Genomic DNA, 21,710 nt, shown 5'->3' with positions numbered 1-21,710 from the left:
AATTTATGGAGGGTGAAATGAGATTTTTTTTTTGAAGGAGAAGGAGAAACTCAGCAATGTTTAAAATCTAGTTCATCATGTTTATATCCCAACCTATTTCTCTCCTCATGCTTCCTACCGAAGTGAAGGGCATCAGGATCTATCTAATTCCCTAGCGGGGAATCAGTGTCATCCGTATCTGCTTCTACGCCTCCTTATTATACCAGCATCCAAGCGGTCACCATATTCTGCAAAATTCCATTACCTCCTGAGTCTCTCCCAATGCCCTTCAGTCCATCATCATCTGTTCTTTCTGGGCTTCTGTAACCACCTCTCCAACACATGGCAGCTGCCACTTTTACTTTCTCCAAATCCATTCTCTGCTGTGCGATCACAGTGATCTTCCCTCAACTCAACACCCTTCAACGGCTCCCTGCAAGCCTCAGGACAAAGCCCAGTGTCTTTACCACGATCTACAAAGATCAGAGGATCTCTGAATTTTCTCTCTGAATCCTTCAAGGGGCTCTTAGTTTACATATGGCCTAAGAGTTGTTTGTGTTTGTTTGAAAGGAATACATTTGTGATATTCTGTGAGATAATGAATGATGTGGTGAGTACACAGGTGACATTAAAAAATGGATATTTTATATGGTTTAACAATATACAAGTTATCTTACCTGGGGGTTTTTAAATACAGCATATTTTTCCTCCTTCTCCAAAAACAGCACTTTATTTTCTGTGTCTCTTGTCCAGTCTGATAACACTTCAACAACATTTTCATGGTCTTCAAAAAACCTTTCTGATAAAACAAGAAAAAGCATTCTTTCAGACCCAAGACATCAGGGTTCCCAACAGAGAAATAAGCTGGTGTTAACACAATGCTTCATACTTCTCATCAGTTTTTAGAAATTCCTAATTCTTACATGATGTCACATTGTAACATCTCTATTATGTGTATTCTTCAGTCTCAGGTCTTCAACTTATTTTTCATTAAAAACATGGCAGATGAACCTACAATATAGTGATAATGGTCAGCCATTGCTCTTTTTTCATGTTAGAATTTTTGACTATTTTAAATAGTCCCAGGTGGAGGTGACATCCTATATGGAAGGAGGACAATTAGGCAATAATTGGGTAAACAACTTTGAATGAAATTGTGAGATACGTGATGAGTACTATAAAACATCACTCCCTAAAACTCTAAAAAACAATGTACGAATATCGGAACCAACCCTAAACCTTCCTTTAGAGAGCTTTCAATTCTCTATTTGACTCAGAGAGTTGAAGAAAACTTCAAGAGGTTATTTCCGTGCAGACCATTTCCTCCAGAAAGATGTGTACCCAAAGCTTCTAAAACACATAATTCTGTATTCCAACAGGCTCTCCCAGGAGACAATTGTTCCATGAGTGGTATTAAGAATGAGAAGTAACAGAATATTTCTTTAACTGCTTTTTAGCTTTTTAAAAAAACTCAATCAACTTCTATCCACTGTCCTTTGCTCTTCAGGGCTGAGCCTCTTCCACTAGACAAAGTGTCAGACATTGAGTGAGCCGACAGTGATGCGAGGCCCGCGGCAGAGTTACCCTAGAGTATAAAGAAGCAAACTTTAAAGAGACATCGGCTGACAGACACGCAGGCCCTCCGACCATCTGCTCAGCTTGCGAAGCAAGCAGTAAGAAGCATCCTCCTGTCACTTTCTTTCCCTTTTGGATCTGCTAGAGAAGTGGCAGCAATAATACTTACATTCCCCAAGGTCTGGCCACCTGCTCCAATCCGAGTCTCTTTGCCACAGATAAATGAAGAGGCAGGCACTGAACCTGACCTAAGGGAAGTGATGTAGGGGGAGTCTTGATAGCCTTGAACCAAACTCTTCTTCGCAATAGACCAAAACCCCTAATAAAGCAAACGCACAGGTTTTTTGGAGGTACAGCCAATTGCTGGGACTGGGACTTACCGATTTGTAGCTCTGGATATATTTCATAAAGACACCAGTCCACGTTGCAGTCACAATGGGTTTTCTCAAAAAGGTTGTCTAGAACATCTCGGGCTAATTGCCGCTCATCCACCATCAGTGACTTCGTGCTGTTATCATTCATGTGCACCTTGACAACGAGCTGAGGATAAAGCCACAGGGCAGCCAGTAAATTCAAGCAACCGGAGGAGGCCACCCACGAAGGTTAAGGTTTCAAGGTTGCTATCGCTTCTGCGAATTTAAGTTAAGAAGGTGTCCCACAAACTCACTCATATGCCAAGCACTTGTTTAAGGTGCCAGGAATATAAACGTAGAGAAACCAGTTCACAAAAACAGAAATAAATACACACAATAGCAAAGTCCTTGCCCAGCTTTCAGAGACTCTGCATTCTGGTGAGGGAGAGAGAAAACCAACACAACCCAAGAAGTGCTGCCTGCCTGCCTCCCTGACATCTTTCTGTTACTTCTTCAGGTTCATCTCAGAGCCCAGAAGTGTTGCTTAGTTGAAAGCCGTGCCGGTATCTTTATAATAAATTCTTCTGTCTTGCTTAGCTGGAGTTGGGTCCCATTTCATGCAACCCGAGAGTTCTACGACACAGGTTAAGACCAAGTTGGTTAATCTACAATTCTTTGAAGGTCAGGAGTTGCAGAGTGACACAGCGTCACCGAGGAGTCTTACTGAGAGGCAGGTGGTGTCACAGCAGAACATGTTTGAGATTAGAGGTGGATTAAACCAGATCAATGTAGATTGAGAAAGAGCTATTATGGAGGCATGCAGGCAAATGAGTGACCTAATGCACTTTTCATTCTATTAAAAAAAAATTTACTGCATTGAGTTCACAGTCAAATTGGTAGCTACCTCGTTCCAAATCTGGAGGGTTTGGTGTGAGAATTTACTCATAAGGGCACAGGATTTCACTGATTTTTCCCAGACAACTTGTCAAGGTTATTAAAACTTCTGATCCCTAAGAGACCATGATTCTGATGTAACATAACAGAATTAATTCAACAACTAATCAGCTAGGGTTTGGATTTTCTTTGATACCTGTGTATTTGTAGCATATTTTTAATTCCAGCAGTTGTTAGTTATGAGTGCTACAGGTTATAACGGTGCTACCTATCCAGTCTTCAAAAGGAACAGTGGAAATGTGCCCATGAAGCCCACATTTATTAGACACTTATGTTTAAGGGAAGATTTTCCGTAACTCCTTCTGGGAAGATCTACGTTCTTATTTTATTCTTTGCCAAGATCACTGATCCTCCCTAATTAAGTGGGAGCTAGCTCTAGTTAGAGCCCATCTTTGAGTGCCACACGGGAAGGAAGGGCTGCCTTTCCCTTTCCAGACCATCCCTGTCCAAACTCCAGCCTGCAGTGCCTGCAGTTACTCCACAGGCTGCCAGCAGAGAATTCCCGGAAGCAACATCGTCAGCCAGAACCCCCTGACACTCTTGCTTAAATTTCTATTCTAACCTGAAAAGAGAAGCATGAGATAGTTAGAGACAAGTTCTGCCTATTCTGTCTGTCTAAGGTTGGTCCTGGTTATTCACATATGAGGCTTATCATTATTTTAAAAAAGTGTTTAGATGGAGTGAAGAGAGAGGTCATACAATTGGTAACATTTCTTCCTCCCCCAAAGTTTGGGTTAGATTCTGAGCAGCAGGGAAACTGCCCCTCTGGTCCCACTCCCGCCCAACTGGATCTTGAAGACAATGTGTAGTTAACAGTGAAGAATGCAATTCCTGTGGATTTCTGTGCAGAGTTACTGAGAGCAACCAAGGGTGTGGATGGTGATAAGAATCTGGATGAGGAGCAGGCAAGGACCACAAGTCGAAGCACACCTAGTATCTGCTCTTCCCACACTTGCACACCTAAGACTCAAATGCAGACATCAGGGCAATAAAGGTGCATTTCCTCCTCCTGGGACCATTCAAATTAGACCACTATTCCAGGCTTGTCCGAAGAATACTTCTTTCCCTTGAAAACCTGTAGCCCAGAAACCTCTAGTTGGACAGTTGTTTTTGTTGTATGTTCATCTTTTTTTTTTTTTTAATAAATTTATTTATTTATTTTTGGCTGTATTGGGTCTTCATTGCAGTGCGTGGGCTTCTCATTGCGGTGGCTTCTCCTGTTGCGGAGCACGGGCTCTAGGCATGCAGACTTCAGTAGTTGTGGCACACGGGCTCAACAGTTGTGGCTCACAGACTCTAGAGCGCAAGCTCAGTAGTTGTGGCACACGAGCTTAGTTGCTCCGCGGCATGTGGGATCTTCCAGGACCAAGGCTCGAACCCGTGTCCCCTGCACTGGCAGGCGGATTCTCAACCACTGCGCCACCAGGGAAGTCCCTGTATGTACATTTTTTGATGTATTTAAAACAACAGGCCTGGGACATCCCTGGTGGCACAGTGGTTAAGAATCCCCCTTCCAGGGCTTCCCTGGTGGCGCAGTGGTTAAGAATCTGCCTGCCAATGCAAGGGACATAGGTTTGAGCCCTGGCCGGGAAGGTCCCATATGCTGCAGAGCAACTAAGCCCGTGCGCCACAACTACTGAGCCTGAGCTCTAGAGCCTGCAAGCCACAGCTACTGAAGCCTGCGTGCCTAGAGCCCGTGCTCCGCAACAAGAGAAGACACAACAATGAGAAGTCCGCGCACTGCAACGAAGAGTAGCTCCCGCTCACCACAACTAGAGAAAGCCCGTGCACAGCAACAAAGACCCAACACAGCCAAAAATAAATTAATTAATTAATTTTAAAAAAAAAGAAAGAATCCCCCTGCCAATGCAGGGGACATGGGTTCGGTGGGGAACCTCTGGTCTGGGAGTCTCCCACATACCGCAGAGCAACTAAGCCCATGTGCCACAACTACTGAGACTGTGCTCTAGAGCCCACGAGCCACAACTACTGAGCCCGTGCGCCACAATTACTGAAGCCTGTGCGCCTAGAGTCCATGCTCCGCAACAGGAGAAGCCATCGCAATGAGAAGCCCATGCACTGCAAGGAAGGGTAGCCCCGGCTCACCACAACTAGAGAAAGCCTGCACGCAGCAATGAAAATCCAATGCAGCCAAAAATAAATAAATTTATTTTAAAAATAAAATAAAATAAAATAAAATAATGAAACAATAGGCCCAACTACTACAGTGTCAAAGACCCATTCATCTGACCGGAGAAATCAAACATGGATGGTTGTGTGGAAAACAGAAATGCCTCAAATAGTGGAATGACCATGGCTTATTTTCTGTGGAAGGCATACCTGCTGCTCTCGGCTGAGGATTATTGCTATAAAGTAGTTACATGTCCTAAAAAACACTACCAGTGTTAGGACTTAGAAGACAATCTTCCCGAAGAAAAAATTAATGATGTTTGACCACATTTCATTCTTGCTTAGGAATTCTTGAGAAAATCAAACATAGCTTGGTGTTTTGTTTTTAAAGAGAGAAAAAAACTAAATCACATAATTTGACAATGATGCAATTATGAAAGGGTTGGGTTTTTTTTTTTGGCAGAAATTGCAAACTAAATTTAATCCATATGTAGTTACCAATGACCACAGTTATAAAACTTAGGAAAAAAAAAAACCAAGAGAAGGCTGATGACTTTTAGCAAGAAGAAATCATATTTAGTCTTCTTCACAGCTTTCTTCACATTTGCAAGCTGAAGAGTAGCTATATACCAAAACATGACACTCTAAGTCACAGCTAGGTAGGTTATTAGCAAGCTGAGTACTTTTCATATCAACACCATATGATATAGGGTAAAATGACTCAAGAATGAAAAAACTTCCCCTTTCTAATCCATCATAGTAAAGATTTAATGGTTTTTATCATTTCTTCTTTTTCTTTTGCAAACTAATAAATACAAAATTATCCCAGCCCTAAATCATTTGCAATATATACATTTTTGCTTCTATGATAAAATTTACAAAGGGAATTGGTCTCCTGTGTCACAGAGCTTTAAAACAAAGAAACAAATAAAATCAATGAGTGAATCCGATTCTGTTTCCAGTTCCAACAGCTTTGCAACACAAACTGTGTATATCATTTGTGATCCAAAGTGATGTCAACACCCCACAGAATACTTGAGGGGAAAGTACTTCAGATAAACTTGATTCTACCCTTTATAAAACATGTTGTAGCTAATGTGTTAGTACATCTTAGTTACTTTATTAATGGATGAGTATGACTCAGTTATTTTTTTTAATGTTCTGTGCCACACAGCCTTTTGTTTTTAGAAATAAGTCTGGAGTGTCCTAAGTCAGAAAAAATATACACCTTAGCTTCTTAATTTTCTCTCCTCTCCCACTGATCAGAACTGCTTCTGTTTCACATCTGCTTTGTTGACTAGAGGCAGGTGGTGCTTTTTGCTACTGTTACAATTCACCTCAACTAAATTATGGCAAAGTTCTCTCGAAATACTGCTTTCTCCTCCCTGTTCTCTTCATCTCCAGTTAAGCAAACTGGCCAAATATGCTAGTTGTTCTACCTTATTTTTTATATTTTTAAAAAATTTATTTATTTATTTTGTCTGCGTTGGGGCTTCGTTGCTGTGCTCAGGCTTTCTCTAGTTGCGGCAAGCGGGGGCTACTCTTCGTTGCGGTGCACGGGCTCTCCTTGTGGTGGCTTCTCCTGTTGTGGAGCACGGGCTCTAGGCACACGGGCTTCAGTAGTTGCAGCATGTGGGCTCAGTAGCTGTGGCACATGGGCTTAGTTGCTCTGTGGCATGTGGGATCTTCCCAGACCAGGGATCAAACCCATGTCCCCTGCCTTGACAGGTGGATTCTTAACCACTGCACCACCAGGGAAGTCCCGTGTTCTACCTTTTTAATCTAAGAATCAACTTCTCTTTTTATTTATCCTCTGAGAGTATCTCCAACGTGGCCCCCATTTTATAAACCATCCAGAGGTTTAAAATAGTTGAAATAATTATGAATTGTATTTTTACTCATTTTCTCTTGTCTTTTTATCTCCAAAGGGAAAGTCGGCAACCGAAGACAGCCCATCTTCCCCTGCCATCCATTTGTAACTTGGTTCAATACATGTTTATCTACAGTGAGGTCTTGTGCTAGAGAGACGGCTATGAAACAGGTCACCCTGCTCTCATCCCTTCCCCTACAATCCATTTTCCACACAATGGCCACTATGATCTTTAAAAACCATATATTACCCCTTGTTAAAAACCCTCGGGCTTCCCTGGTGGCGCAGTGGTTGAGAATCTGCCTGCCAATGCAGGGGACACGGGTTCGAGCCCTGGTCTGGGAAGATCCCACATGCCGCGGAGCGACTGGGCCCGTGAGCCACAACTACTGAGCCTGCGCGTCTGGAGCCTGTGCTCCGCAACAAGAGAGGCCGCGATAGTGAGAGGCCCGCGCACCGCGATGAAGAATGGCCCCCACTTGCCACAACTGGAGAAAGCCCTCACACAGAAACGAAGACCCAACACAGCCATAAATAAATAAATAAATAAATAAAATATTAAAAAAAAAAAAAAACCCTCATATGGGGACTTCCCTGGAGGTCCAGTGGTTAGGACTCTGCGCTTCCACTGCAGGGGGCACAGGCTCAATCCCTGCACGGGAAGCTAAGATCCCGCAGTGCAGCCAAATGCTTTCCTGCTGCACTTACAATACGTTCCAAACTCTTCCTTAGACCTGTGAGACCCTGTGACCCCACCTGCCTCTCTGCCCTCAGCTCCTCCTGTTTTCCCTCTTGCTTAAGAGGTAAAGGGGATCAACAGTATGGTGACGGATGGAAGCTAAATTTTGGGTGGTGAGCACACTGTAGGGTACACAGAAGCAGAAATATAAGAATGTTCACATGAAACTTACCTAACGTTATAAACCAATGCTACCTCAATTAAAAAAAAAAAAAGATTCCCTTGGGCAGTATCACTCCTTCCGCCTTTATTTTCTTCATAGCACTTCTCTCCCCCGCTAGAAGTGAACTCTACACAGGCAGGGACCTCACCTGACTGGTTCACCTCTCTGTACCCCCAGCACCTGTTCTATGAGATGAGGATGCATCGGTAAGGAAAACACAAAACTCCCTGGAGGAGCTTCCCTGGGGGTGGGGAGGGGAGGTAGGCATTAAACAGGATAAACAAGTAAACTGGACCGTACGCCTGATGGGGAGGAAGGCAAGCAGGGGAAGGTAAGGGATGTCAGGGGTGTGTGTGTGCATGGCACTGAGCAGGTGACCAGACTTAGTGAGGGACAGAGAGAACCCACCGGAATTTGGGGAAGAGCTTTCCAGGCAGGGGGACCGCAAGGCACAAAGGTCCTGAGGCAGAGGCATGCCTGGAACATCTGTGGGGCAGCAGTGAGACCAGTAAGCTAGAGCGGAGGGTGAGGGAGAGAGCTGGCAACCAGATCATGCAGGGACTTGATGTCGTCGTGAGGATTTGGGCTTCACTGTGTGTGTGGGGGGGACATCCTTGAGCAGAGGAGGGACAAGAAAAGAGGTGGGAAGAGAATCACATGAGGGGGACTGGTCTTAGAAACATGACAGTCCGTGCACAGGAACAGGAAAGACCATGGACCACCTGCCACAAGTGCAGGCGGGTAGGGAGGCAAATGTGTTGGGAGCTTGTAGAACCTTTCTTTGGATTGCTTCTACTTCTCAGTGCAATGGGCTGAGAAAATGTGGGAGAGGAAGGAGGTACTGGAGATTTTCAGAGAGAGGACAAGGTGGAAATAGTTTTCTAGGTTCGTGGGAGAGAGACTGGACTCGGAAGCTCAGGCAGCACTGAAGGCCCAGGCTGGATTTAACCAGGGGTTCACAGAGTGAGGACAAGGGGGGAGAAGGCAGCCGAGGATGTATCAGTTCAATAACCGACCACAGAATGTAATCACACGTAGAGAATGGGGAAGAAAAATGGTAAGAAGGTTCATGCATGCTTGAAATGAAAGGAACCAGAATGATCTGGAAAAATTCTCATAGATGAACCTTGGAAGTCTGGATCCTGGGGTAGTCAAGGAATATTTATTAAATATCGATCAACATGTACTGAAATCCTTCATTCAAGGAACCATGAGAGGTGCTGCAGGAACATAAAATCTAATGCCCTGTATGAAAAGAATAATTCACCCAACTGTAAGTAAAAAGTTCTTAACGAGTCTCAGCCACGGTATATGCTTCAGGAGTCGAAGTGAGACTGTTTATCTTTCTCTTAATTTACCTAACTAACTATTGTTAACACTTTATTATTAGGTAGACGCTTCTACTGAGGTTAAATACATGTGTCTCTGATATTATATAATATATGTGTCTCCAGAAAAACATATGCTCTACAGAAAAAGCAAGATAAATTACAGGCTTATTAGGACAATAGGGTCGAGGCAGGTCACTCAAAACCTATGCTAACTTTGAACACACAGAGCTAGCCAAAAGAACATTTGGTATTTCAGGAGAGAACTTGGACACCCAGGGCAGGCTGGAGGCTGCCTCAGGGGGTATATAAAATGCACAAAAACAATCGTGGAAATGAGGTGATGCCACTAGAAGCTGAACTCTGACCCAGCTGACTCGCCAACTCGCCCCCAGAAGGGGGCGCCACCTGCAATTACCCAAGAGTGAGCAGAACCCAGAGGGCATCCTTAGGGGAGGGAGCCCTGGTGGTAGAGACTTGGAAACCTCCACATTTACACTAACATAGGTCCCCTATTTATCAATCACAAATGAGCGAAGGAAGGTCATGGAAAGAATAATTTATCTTTGTCCTTAAATTTAAAAAACTACAACTCATTGGAAAGCACCACTCGAAATTAAAATTTTTTTTAGCTTTAAGCATAATAAAAAGTCATTAATTTGACTGCCCCATGCAAAAGTGATTCATAATTTACCTTCTTGACCTTGGCCTCCTTCAGTTTTTCCAATGCTAGCTTAATTTTATCAGCCTTGGCTTGGGCTTCTTCTTCTTCCTGTAAAATGACAAGACATTCAACACAGTCCATTAATAACACCAGGGAGTAAGTACCCCTGCCATCGTTAGTGTCTTAGTCACTTTATGTTGACAAAAGGCTGTGTTATATAGGGCACCAAATTTCACATGATCGATTTTCAAAATTTAAGTAACTGTAACAGAAATCTTCAACCCGGAGATACAGAAGACAGTCACCCTTTATATTTTAGGAATAGTAACTTAAAAGATGAAATGATGACTCAGAGTTTCACATGTTTAGTCTGCAAAAATCTCAAAATTTGGCTCAAAATTGGGTCTAACCTGAGGAATCTATAGGTGAATCTCAAGGGATTTGAGCACTTCCTGAAATTATATACATTCCTTTGGATCAGTATGCGTTTTCTGGGATTCCTAGTTTTTATTAGATTCCTAAAGGGTCCTTATCTTCCCCAATCAAACTTAAACTTATAATTCACCAAAAAAAAAAAAAACCACAACAGACTACTGACAAACACATGAGCAGGCAGAAAAGGGAGTGAAATATTTTATGAGCCCAAAGCAGATATATATCTTCTTATACCAGTAGTTCTTATGTTGTTTTTGAGCCACAAACCCCTTTAGGAATATGTTTAAAGCAATGAAGCCCATAAAGCTTCACATATGCATTTGACTTTGCATACAGTTGGGAATCACAGACTCCTTGACATCTTCATGGACCCTATATTAAGAGCTTCTGCTCTTTAGAATGGCTGTTATTGAAGACAAGAGATAAAAAGTGTTGGCGAGGAAGTGAAGAAATGGAAACCTTTGTGCACTGTTGGTGGGAATGTAAATTGGTGCAGCTGCTACGGAAAACAGTATGGCAGTTCCTCAAAAACTTACAAATAGAACTACCATATGATCCAGCAATTCCACTCCTGGGTATCTACCCAAAGGAAATGAAATCACTGTCTTGAAGAGATCTACACTCCCATGTCCATGGCAGCACTATTCACAGCAGCCAAGACATGGAAACAACCTCAGTATCTGTTGATGATGAATGGATAAAGAAGATGTGGTGTAGTATACAATGGAATATAATTTATCCATGAGAAAAGGAAATCATGCTGTTTGTGACAATATGGATGAAACTTGAGGGCATTACACTAAATGAGATAAGTCAGACAGAGAAGGACAAATAGTGTATGATCTCACTTACATGTGAGAATCTAAAAAAGCTGAACTCATAGAAACAGGCAGTTGAATGGTGGTTGCCAGAGGCTGGGGACAGAGGAAATAGGGCGATGTTGGCCAAAGGGTACAAACCTCCAGTTATGACATGAATAAGCTCTGGGGATCTAAAGTACAGCATGGTGACTACAGTTAACAGTACTGTATTAACTTGTTTAGAGAGTAGATCTTATATGTTCTCACCATATGCACAACAAAAAGGTAATTATATGAGGTGATGAAGGTGTTAACTAACCTCTCTATGGTAATCATTTCTCAATATATGTGTATCTGATCATCATGTATGCCTTAAACCTGTACAATACTATATGTCAATTATATCTCAATAAAATTGGGGGAAAAAGAGCCTCTGTTCTATATGGATCACCAATTTTCAAATAATTTTTATACAATAATCACACAATAGAGCAATGAGTAGGATTTAATATTTGATTTATATTTCATATTTGTTCATTCAAAAGGCATTGTAGGGACTCTCAGGGTTACTAGGGTCGTATTTATGAATACTGATCATCACCCAGTACAACGAATGCAGAAGCCACAGGAAATAGAGCTAGGTTCTTACTCTAAAATATTTTAAAAGTGGCTTACTCTAAGAAAAATCCTTAAAGCGCTCTTCTTGCATGGATGAGAGATATGAGTTAACGTCCCACGTAATGACAGTATGAACTTCCCAGAAATCTATTAATATCAAGCACTCATCACCTACCCACCCCGTAACGCCCCTCCCAACTATGACCTTACATGTGATACATAGACATCTTTGCCCTACTGAATACGGCTGCCAAATTCAGCAAAATTCCATTTAGTTCAATTCCAAAATATGTAAGGAATGCCTTCTATTCTTTATGTACTGGACTAGGACCAGGGACACAGAAATGTATAAATCACTTCCACAGTTCATACCAAGTTAATAAAACATGACCCCAAAAGGTTGAGTATTATCAGGGAAAGCTGCATACAAATATAGATTTTAGCCAAACTACAACAATTCCTGAATATGGCCCTAATATGTTCTTTATACACACCAATTTGTCCTTTTATGGAGACTCTGGCTTTGCAATGAACACATCTGGGATCCTTGTTTTTTAGAGTCTCAGAGCTCTGGGCGTACAAACTTGAATGTAACCGCCACTCTGGAGAAGGTCAGAGATCTTGGGTGGCAGAGGTCAAGAGTCCTGACCCCACGGACTTACCTGAGAGAGAGGTTCAGGAGCGGGTGGTGGCAAAGGAAGGTCTAACATGGGATCAGCTGGTGGAGGAGGTAAGTCATCCTCATATTGGCTAATACTCGGTGCAGCAACATTTGCTGCGTAACCAAGAGAGGCTGCACCACTGAAACTTGGTACATCCAGAGATGCTGAATGAGGTCGGCTCTGAGAGGACTCCTTCTGGGCCTGGATTGTCCTCTGCTCAGCTTCTCTTATGTCTGCTACCAGATCCGCCATGAGAGCATCTAAATCTTGGTCTTCCAGTGCATTTAAGGACTCTGATAGGGAAAATCATGTTAATGGTCAAGACAACGATTTGCACCTAGAAAAACTTAATGAAGGTCATTTTAAAGAGTACATTTGAGTACTGGTTGCAAGGGGCTGGGGTGGGGGAAATAGGAAGAGGTTGGTAAAAGGGTATGAACTTTCAGTTATAAGGCGAGTAAGGTCTGAGGATCTAAGTATAACATGATGACTACAGTTGATAACACTGTATGGTATAATTGAAATTTGCTGAAAGAGTAGAACTTAAATGTTCTCACTAAAAAAAAAAAAGAAGTAAATAGGTGAGGTGATGGATGTGTTAACTAACTTGATGGGGGGAATCCTTTCACAATGTATATGCACACCAAATCATCACACTGTACACTTTAGATATCTTACAATTTTGTCAATTAAACCTCAATTGAGACTTCCCTGGTGGTGCAATGGTTAAGAATCCGCCTGTCAATGCAGGGGACACGGGTTTGATCCCTGGTCCGGGAAGATCCCACGTGCTGCAGAGCAACTAAGCCCATGCGCCACAATTACTGAAGCCTGCGCACCTAGAGCCCGTGCTCTGCAACAAGAGAAGCCACCGCAATAAGAAGCCCACGCACTGCAACGAAGAGTAGCCCCCGCTCATCGCAACTAAAGAAAGCCCGTGCACAGCAATGAGGACCCAACACAGCCAAAAAAATTAATTAATTAATTTTAAAAAACCTCAATAAAGCTAAAAAACCCCTTCCCTCCAAAAAAAAAAAAAAGAAAAGAAAAAGAAAGAAGAGAAAAGAAAAAAAATGGGGAAAATGTCTTCCCAACATTGGGACCTCACAGGTCAGCTATAAAGTCAACTCCAAGCACCTGATTAAATGCCTAAGTAGAGAATTCTTGTACATTCTGGTGCAAGATCTTAGAGTTTTAGAAAGTAGGGGAGGGGAGAGGCTGGAAAATTCTCCCCAGGTCTTTGGAGGGCAGACAGAGCACCACTGATAAATATACTTGGAAGAAAGTAGGTCTCCACCAACTGGGATTTATTTAATATGCCTTGAGACTTGGGGTGAGGGCAGAGTTTCTGTGGGCACACCATCCAACTATAGGAACTCTCACATCACAAAAAGAGCAGTTAATGATAAATATTCAATAGCAGGAAATAAAGCTCCAAGGGGGTTAAGGAATGAAAAAAAATTTTTTTTTAAATTGGGATTAAGTGGTAAAGACTTCATAAGACAGTGAGCTGGGAGTTAACTCTTAAAGGAAAGGGCATACCCGAATTTTCAGAGTGAGGGTGAGGGAGGATGATTTTCACTGGAATTTCTTCCATGTGAGAGATTACTGTGGAGATAAGACCTGGGATCCTGAACGCTGATTAGACCACGTGGCATACAGGGAGCCGTGGCCGTGAGTCACGTTGCTACAGCACTTTGTCCATCAGGCAGTCACCGGATGGTGAGTGTGATGAACAAAGTATGGGCAAGGTGGAAGTGATCACAAGGAGGAGAATTCTAGCTGCTGTGTGCAGCTTGAACTGTACTGAGGAAATGCGGGCAGGGGAAATGAAGCCCTCTCAGGAACAAATGAGCAGAAAGCATGGTGAGATCATTTATTGCCAAACATCATCAGCATAAACACCATGTAGCATATTACATTAATGCTAATAGTTCTATGTACAGCACTTGGACTGAAGTTTGGATCTCTTAACTGGGTAAAAAGCATTTTCCTTCTAAGCCACCGCTGTTTTGCATATAACTTTTCATAAAATTAAATGAAATTTAAAAAATCTCAGAGAAAGTATGTGTAGAACTAATGAAGCATATTCCTAATTTTCTAGGGTTATCAATTACATTGTGACTGTAGACACACAGCAAATGATTTTAATCCTTTATAAAAATTTTAGGGACAAAATTCCCACAGTAACACATATAGTAACAATTTCCAAAGCAAATTATAATCCTCAACATATTGGTATGGGATTGAGTGATAAGGAATTGGGGATTCTGTTCAGAAGTTTATCGTTAACTCTCCAAATAACTTTGGGTGAAATATTTTTTGACTCATTTTAAGCAATGTTTTAAGGGAAGACAGTAAAAAAAAAAATCTATTCCTATTGTAATTCCCAACAAATTTAATTTTCAGTACATATCAGTACTTTTTATGGTCTTGTCTCCTTAATGACACGAGTTTCTGGTTACTGTCTTTTAACATGACTATGCTTATATATTGCTGGGTTTCTTGGTTTCTGACATTTTCAGTAATTTTTTGATACTAGGTAGTAAGTGCTTCGAAAGCATTAGTTGAGCTTACTACAACTAAATTACTGATTAAATTTTAATTTTAACTGAACTGATTATTCAGCTGTTATAAGTGTGTCAGGCAAATCTGCATTGTTCATATGTGCAAGTATATGTTCTCTATTAACATCATAATTTTACAAAAGTGTGTTGGTTTTCTGAGACTTCATGAATGTTACCATCATTCCATGTTGCAATGGAAACGACTGACAGAAATAATAAGTTTATACGGAAAATAGAAAAGAGGGTGGGAAAAAGAGGAAATCAGAAGAGATGTACTATAATTTATCAAGATACAAGTATTGGAACCTTAAGGGTTTAATCCAAAAATTACTGAAAATGACAGAAACAAAGGAACCCAGTGAGTGATGGAAATAAAACTTGGAACTCTGGATTTCTGTAACTGGGTTTCTCTATTATTTTGTTTTTTATTCTTTTGGCACTGCAAGTCTTTGGAAAATCTTTTCCAAGAGTTGCAGTGAATTCTCATTAATTTGGAAGCAATTACTTCAAGATTCATTGTAATTTGAGTAGCACATGGGCTAAAGATTGTCAATGCACTAAGTAGGAAGAGAGATTTTTGTTAATAAAATATGACAAACTTCAGGAGACTAAAATGTCAAATAGAGCAAATATACTATATTACATATTAAATATATATTAATTAAAATATATTTTGAAGCATCTATTCATATATTCTCAATCATTATGAAATGGGCAGTTCATTAATATCCTCGAAGGGACATTTCCTTATTAATATTTTCTTATACTACTGTACCTTATTACTATAATGGCTTAGGAGTAAGAAGAAACTCTCTGTTTTAAAAAAAAAAAAATTAGAAAGCTTTGAGACTTTCAGCAAATACAGGATAGTGTTCCTTTTCATTATAGGCAAAAATATCTTCTTAGCCTCTCAATTCAATCCAAACACAGCAGCACTCAATCTGAATGAAATCCAGGACTTTAAAAATTATACTTGTCATGATGTCCAAGTTCCTTAAATTTTGTTTTCAGATTACAGTTGTGTACAGATTTTAGTCGTTGTTATCATTTCAAATTACTTAAGAAAAGAAATGATACTCACCGTTTAAATCCTTAAACCCCACACTGTAGTTAAATTCAGCTCTGGGCGGTTTAGGTTCTGGAGGAGGGAGAGTGTCGACTCCTAAACTCTGTGAAAACAGATCCCATCCCCCAAAGTTATTCATGATACTAATATTTTTGAAGTACAATTTAATCATTAAGTAAAGAATCATTTGCTGCTTATACATGTTCTCTTTAAATATATTCTCTAAAAACTGTATTCTTACTTGAACATGCTTTAGGTGATTTTTTTTCCTACAGAAAATGACAAGTTAAAAATTATTCTAGAAGGTACATCTTGAAACAAAACAGGTCAAATGATGAGAATGAGGTTGTTCAGTTTTAGAGACAACAAAAAATTTCCGGGAATGAAGCACTGTGACACATATACTACATACAATTCATAAGGATTTAAGCTATGACATCAAAGAAAGGAATTGTTTAGTCACTTGAAGATAAGAGCTGTTTCAGGATGCAATCTGTTATTACACAGTAAAATGTTAATGCTGTTACTCTTATTTAATAAAACTTGTTAAAAAGGAATTAAGACACAGTAAGTAAGTTAGTAATTTTGTAAATAACATTATTTTCTAATTGATAAAGTGACTGCTTGTATGATTTAAAAGCTAATATTTAAAAATATTTTTACATCCATAGTTTGAGAAGTGATTTCACCTGTTCTTAAACATGAATGTTTTCATGACAATGAGTACATTCTTTGATGTTAATTTCATTTGGTAAGTAACATCCTTGTTCATGTCTTAAATTTCTGAAGGAAACCAATCATTATAGGTTTGAGAATAAATTAATGAGATATCATCAGTTATACGTAGGAAAAAAAAAGGCCATTAATCAAGAAGAAGTTAAAAAAATAATGAACCCAAGCAAGTTAGAATCAAGGATAAAATGTAGGGAAAACTGACTGCAACTCCAGAATTCATTCTAAAAACCAGAATGAGCTTGCAAAAATTGCCGAGAAAGGAGGAAGTTGATGGAGAAACTACGGGGCAAATACCAGAAAAAAAATTTAGTGAAAGAAAGTATAAAAAAATTCATTAACTAGTTGGTTTTTAAATGCTATAACTGGGAAGTATAACATCACAATTAGGGTTGCCAACTCATTTTTTTCCCAGGAATATAATTTACTAGGCTACTTACAGAAATTAGAAGTAGTTCTCTAACAAAACATGAATGCATGAATGTGTAACATAACAGGCTTTGAGTAAAATACAGAGAGAGGGAAAGGAGCGAGAGGAAACCGGTTTTAGGAAGGAACTCCTTCAATCACAGTTTTAGCCAAGGAAACCCTGTGACCCCACTCACCTGAGTGCAATAAAGAAAGATCAAAACCCAGAAAGGCCTTCAGTGAAGGCAGATCCAAGACACTCTAAGGGGCCCTCTTCTTACTCTTGAATTAGAGTAACAATACTCAACTATGAAAATCCCAGACTCTGACCAATCAGAATAATCATTCCTCTATGGAGCAGAAGTGAGTGAATGGACAGAGAGACCACAGATGTTCATTAAACCCTCCCCCTTCATGGGAGGAAAAAGGTCCTCTGATTTATAGAAATGTGGCTTCCATCCTAACACTCCCTGGTTATTAGTCAGCACCCTTTTCTCTAAGCCTGTTGTCTCACATTTTGTCTCTTCTTTCATAGAATTTAAACCTTCTTGAATGTTATACGGAATATAAAGTAGATGCTAACAGTGATTTATTTTTCCTAAAATAAATACTTTAAAAAACATAGATTATTCTTCATTTACTTTGTAGAAAACTTTAAGATCCCTATCATATTGAGGAATACTGGATGATTCTTATTTTAGTGCTTTATGCAGAAAGCGATGAGCTGACTAGTCTTTATATAAAGGTAACTGCAGGGGAAATTGTTTAGTGGTAGTGGTTGTGGAAGCTTTGCTTGGGGAAAATTCCTCCACTGGCTAAATATTTGAACACGATGAGCATGAAAATTGCCATAACAGAATGTATGTGTGATCCAGGTATTCAATTAACTGAACTCAGAAGGTTATAAACGGGAAAAAAGGTTTATTTTCTCCCCCACCACTGTTACATCAGGAATATATAATATTGTCAATTTCCAGTCTTTTTAAAAAGATAGCTCTCTTGTCATATTAAAATCAAATTCTGTAACCCCATTTTTTTCTTTTAATGTTTTTTACTTTGAAAAATGTCAAACAAGAAGGTGAAAAAATAGTACAATGGACAACTATATACCCTTCGCCTACATCCATTTAATCCCATTTTTTTCTCATTTGAAAGTTAAGGAAGGGAATTTACCTGGGTCAGGAGATCCATCTCTCCCAGCAAATTGCTGAACATTTGGTCTATATCTTCGTTTGACTCACCCATCTGAAAAAGGAAGAAATCCAGTTATAAACAATCTAATAAAAGTCTGATCCCCGGATAACTGTCCCATCTCTTTCTTTTCCCCAAGACAGGCAAGTAAGTCAAGAAGAGAAGGTTGTAGAGAGGGAGGTGCATTTCACCCTGAAATTCCATGCCTGACCTCTCTGCAGTTTGCTTGGTCCAAGATTGAACGGAACCCTAGTAACTGTCTCAGACCAACAATTGGACTCTTTTTCCAGATGGAACTAGTCTCTTTGGGGCCAAGGGGACAAAGTGGACACATTCAGGAATTCACATCACCGTAGGACACCCTGATTGGAAAAGGAGAGAACCTCAGGCCACAGGTGACGGCATCAGAGTCACGTAGAACTTCATTTCCATTTAAAAACCTACACAAAAATGATATGTCAGCGGTAAGATTATTTACCAAATGATTCCTTGCTTTACAAAGTTATCTCTGAAACAGCAGCTTTTGGCACATTTATTTGGAAATATTAGGGTGACAAACACTTAGAACTAAAATGGCCACACAATCAAGTAATGAGAGATGGAAATAAAACAAACTTTACATTATAATCTTTTTCTACTTAAACCAAGTGAAAGAACTGTCCAAGAGAGAAAAAGTGTTTCCATAAAGTGGGGTGGGGACGCCCTGGGAGGTGTAACCAGTCGCTCTCCTCCTGACGTGGTTGGCAAGGCTGGGTTAGGACATTAGGAGACATGATTATGAGGCTTAATTAGTAATTAGTAATGTGTTGTTTAGCAAAGGGACTCAACTGCTTCATCTGTAAGATGAGGAGTTTGCCGCAGATAATTTCTTAGGGTCCCAAATGCTCTAAAACACTAGAAGATTAGTACCAATTACAGCTCAAGCTAAGAAGTCTGGTGGTTGCAGCATGTATTATTTAAGACAAACAATATTTATATGTATGTATGTGTGTGTTTATGTTTTAATCATTTTATATGGAAACTTCTAAATATATACAAAAGTAAAGAGAATAATATAATGATTTTTATGTACCCAGTGTCCAGCTTTAACAATGATCAACTCATGACTAATCTTTTTTATGCAGATACATGTAGCACTAAAAGGTTGTTGTTGTTGTTTTTTTACCATAACCATAATACTATTATCTCTGCACACACACGTGTGTGTTTGCATTTAAAATAAATTATTTGGGACTTCCTTGGTGACACAGTGGTTAAGAATCCACCTGCCAATGCAGGGGACATGGGTTTGATCCCTGGTCCGAGAAGATCCCACATGCTGCAGAGCAACTAAGCACGTGCACCACAACTACTGAAGCCCACGAGCCTAGAGCCCGTGCTCCGCAACAAGAGAAGCCACCACAATGAGAAGCCTGCACACCGCAATGAAGAGCAGCCTCTGCTTGCTGCAACTAGAGGAAGCCTGCGTGCAGCAACGAAGACCCAACACAGCCAAAATAAATAAAATAAAGTAAATTATTTGAATTGCAAAGATTTGGAAGCAACCTATGTGTCCATCAACAGATGAATGGATAAAGAAGATCTGGTACATATATACAATGGAATACTACTCAGCCATAAAAAAGAATGCAATTTTGACCTTTGCAGTGACATGGATGGACTTGGAGGGCATTATGTTAACTGAAATAAGTCAGACGGAGAAAGACAAATACTGTATGATATCACTTATATGTGGAATCTGAAAAATACAAGAAACTAGTGAATAAAACAAAAAAGAAGCAGACTCACAGATACAGAGAACAAACTAGTGGTTACCAGTGGGGAGAGGTAAGGGGGAGGGGCAATATAGGGGTAGGGGATTAAGAAATACAAACCATTAGGTATAAAATAAGCTACAAGGATAAATTGTACAACACAGGGAATATAGCTAATTTTTATAATAACTACAAATGGAGTATAACCTTTAAAAATTGTCAATCACTATATTGTACACCTGTAACTTATATAATATCGTACAGCAACCATACTTCAATAAAAAAAATTATTTGGCTAAAATAGGCAAAGTCAGATCTATCTTTCCTTGAATAAATCATCTTGAAAACTTACAGTTCTCCCTTTACCATAACTTCAAACTAATACTCGAGCAGTAATACTTTTTCATATTTAATAGCTTTAGCTAATCAGGGGTTCTCTCTTTATAAAATGTGTATATAAAAGACCTTTCTCATACTGACTCTGCTTACTTAAAACTGACCTGAATAGTTTTTAAAAAACCCAATTCTTGAAAGTACAGAGATGTGGTGGTGATGATGATGAACGCCTTTATCTAGCACTTAACCATGTGCCAAGAACTGACCTATAAGCTGGGTTGATATTAACAGTAAACACCCAGAATGGCACTGACACTGAGAAATCAGAAGGAATGAGGGCTGTAAAAACCATCTGGAGTGAATCAGTGCATATCCTCCAAATATCCACCCTGCAAAGCTAGTGTTCAATCTTCCCATATTATCTTCAATAGTTATCTTCACTTTACATCACTTAGGAAATCTTCTGGCTTAATTTTCCCATCATATATTTTCCCCCCTCCCAATTTTAAGAAGGAACAACTATTTTTTCCCTGTACAACTTTACCACCTTCACTGAAGATGAGATGAGGATTGAGAGTATTTTCCATCTGAATTTCCTGCTCCCCACAATAACTCTTTCTTTGCTCTCCTTCCAGGCTCTCTCTCCAGTGAAACACAAAAGCCTCTCTGAGCTATAGTTCCTGAGTACATTCAATAGTCATTTCAAGTTTTCAGTTGTGCATGTTTTATATTGGAGGGAGAATATTTGAATTGCTATGATTGTTAATTTTCCAGAACCTCCTATCTGGCTTCCAGTGGAGGAGGTATCTTGCAGGAGCATGGGGAAGCTACAAAACTGGGTTGACCAGGAAGGGCCAGGAAGGGGACTTCATTCAAACAAAAGAAGTCTATGATACGATGGGACAAGCCCACTTCTAAGTAGCAGACACACCTGAAAGAATCAGGTGAACATACACATGGGACAGGGAGGCACGTGTTTGAGTCTGATGAAGCCATTCAGTGAGTGCTCAGGGTCAAACCACACAAGGTAGGCAGATGAGCACTCAGGTACAGAAGTGACAGGTAAGGCAGACACTGCAGGTGTGGGTCTATGTGTGTAGATCTAAGAGGTAGGAAGGATTCAAACAGCATCAGTGAAGAAACGATGGAAGAAGTTCATCCCATTCTATGTGGATTGTTGGGTTTAGTGTTTATCATAGTCAGAGAAGGAAAAAGAGATGCAGGTGGGCCCTGCCTCTGGCTGGGGAGGGAAATCAATGCTAGGATCCATTCACATATGGTTTTAATCCCCTCCCAGTTGCTTACAAAGTATCTGAATCATACTCTCCCTTCTTCAAATTACCTACAAAATAGAGGAAAGAAAATATTTAAGTGAACAACGTACTC

General features: G+C 40.1%; 1 protein-coding gene across 1 annotated transcript in view; it reads right to left on the bottom strand.

Moving 5' to 3' along the window:
- APBB1IP (amyloid beta precursor protein binding family B member 1 interacting protein) overlaps nucleotides 1-21,710 on the bottom strand; it is a 101,192-nt gene that overhangs the window by 39,135 nt on the left and 40,347 nt on the right. The window contains exons 2-7 of the mRNA XM_059915309.1: nucleotides 18,217-18,288; nucleotides 15,919-16,006; nucleotides 12,271-12,563; nucleotides 9,786-9,863; nucleotides 1,935-2,094; nucleotides 657-778 (exon numbers count right to left, since the gene is read on the bottom strand). Coding sequence (XP_059771292.1) covers nucleotides 657-778; nucleotides 1,935-2,094; nucleotides 9,786-9,863; nucleotides 12,271-12,563; nucleotides 15,919-16,006; nucleotides 18,217-18,288 — 813 coding nt within the window. The remainder of the gene's footprint in view (nucleotides 1-656; nucleotides 779-1,934; nucleotides 2,095-9,785; nucleotides 9,864-12,270; nucleotides 12,564-15,918; nucleotides 16,007-18,216; nucleotides 18,289-21,710) is intronic.

Source organism: Balaenoptera ricei, chromosome 2, assembly GCF_028023285.1.
Source record: "Balaenoptera ricei isolate mBalRic1 chromosome 2, mBalRic1.hap2, whole genome shotgun sequence".
NCBI lineage: Eukaryota > Metazoa > Chordata > Mammalia > Artiodactyla > Balaenopteridae > Balaenoptera > Balaenoptera ricei.
The sequence above is the reverse complement of the archived record's forward strand: the minus strand, read 5'-3'. Positions and strand labels throughout refer to the sequence as shown.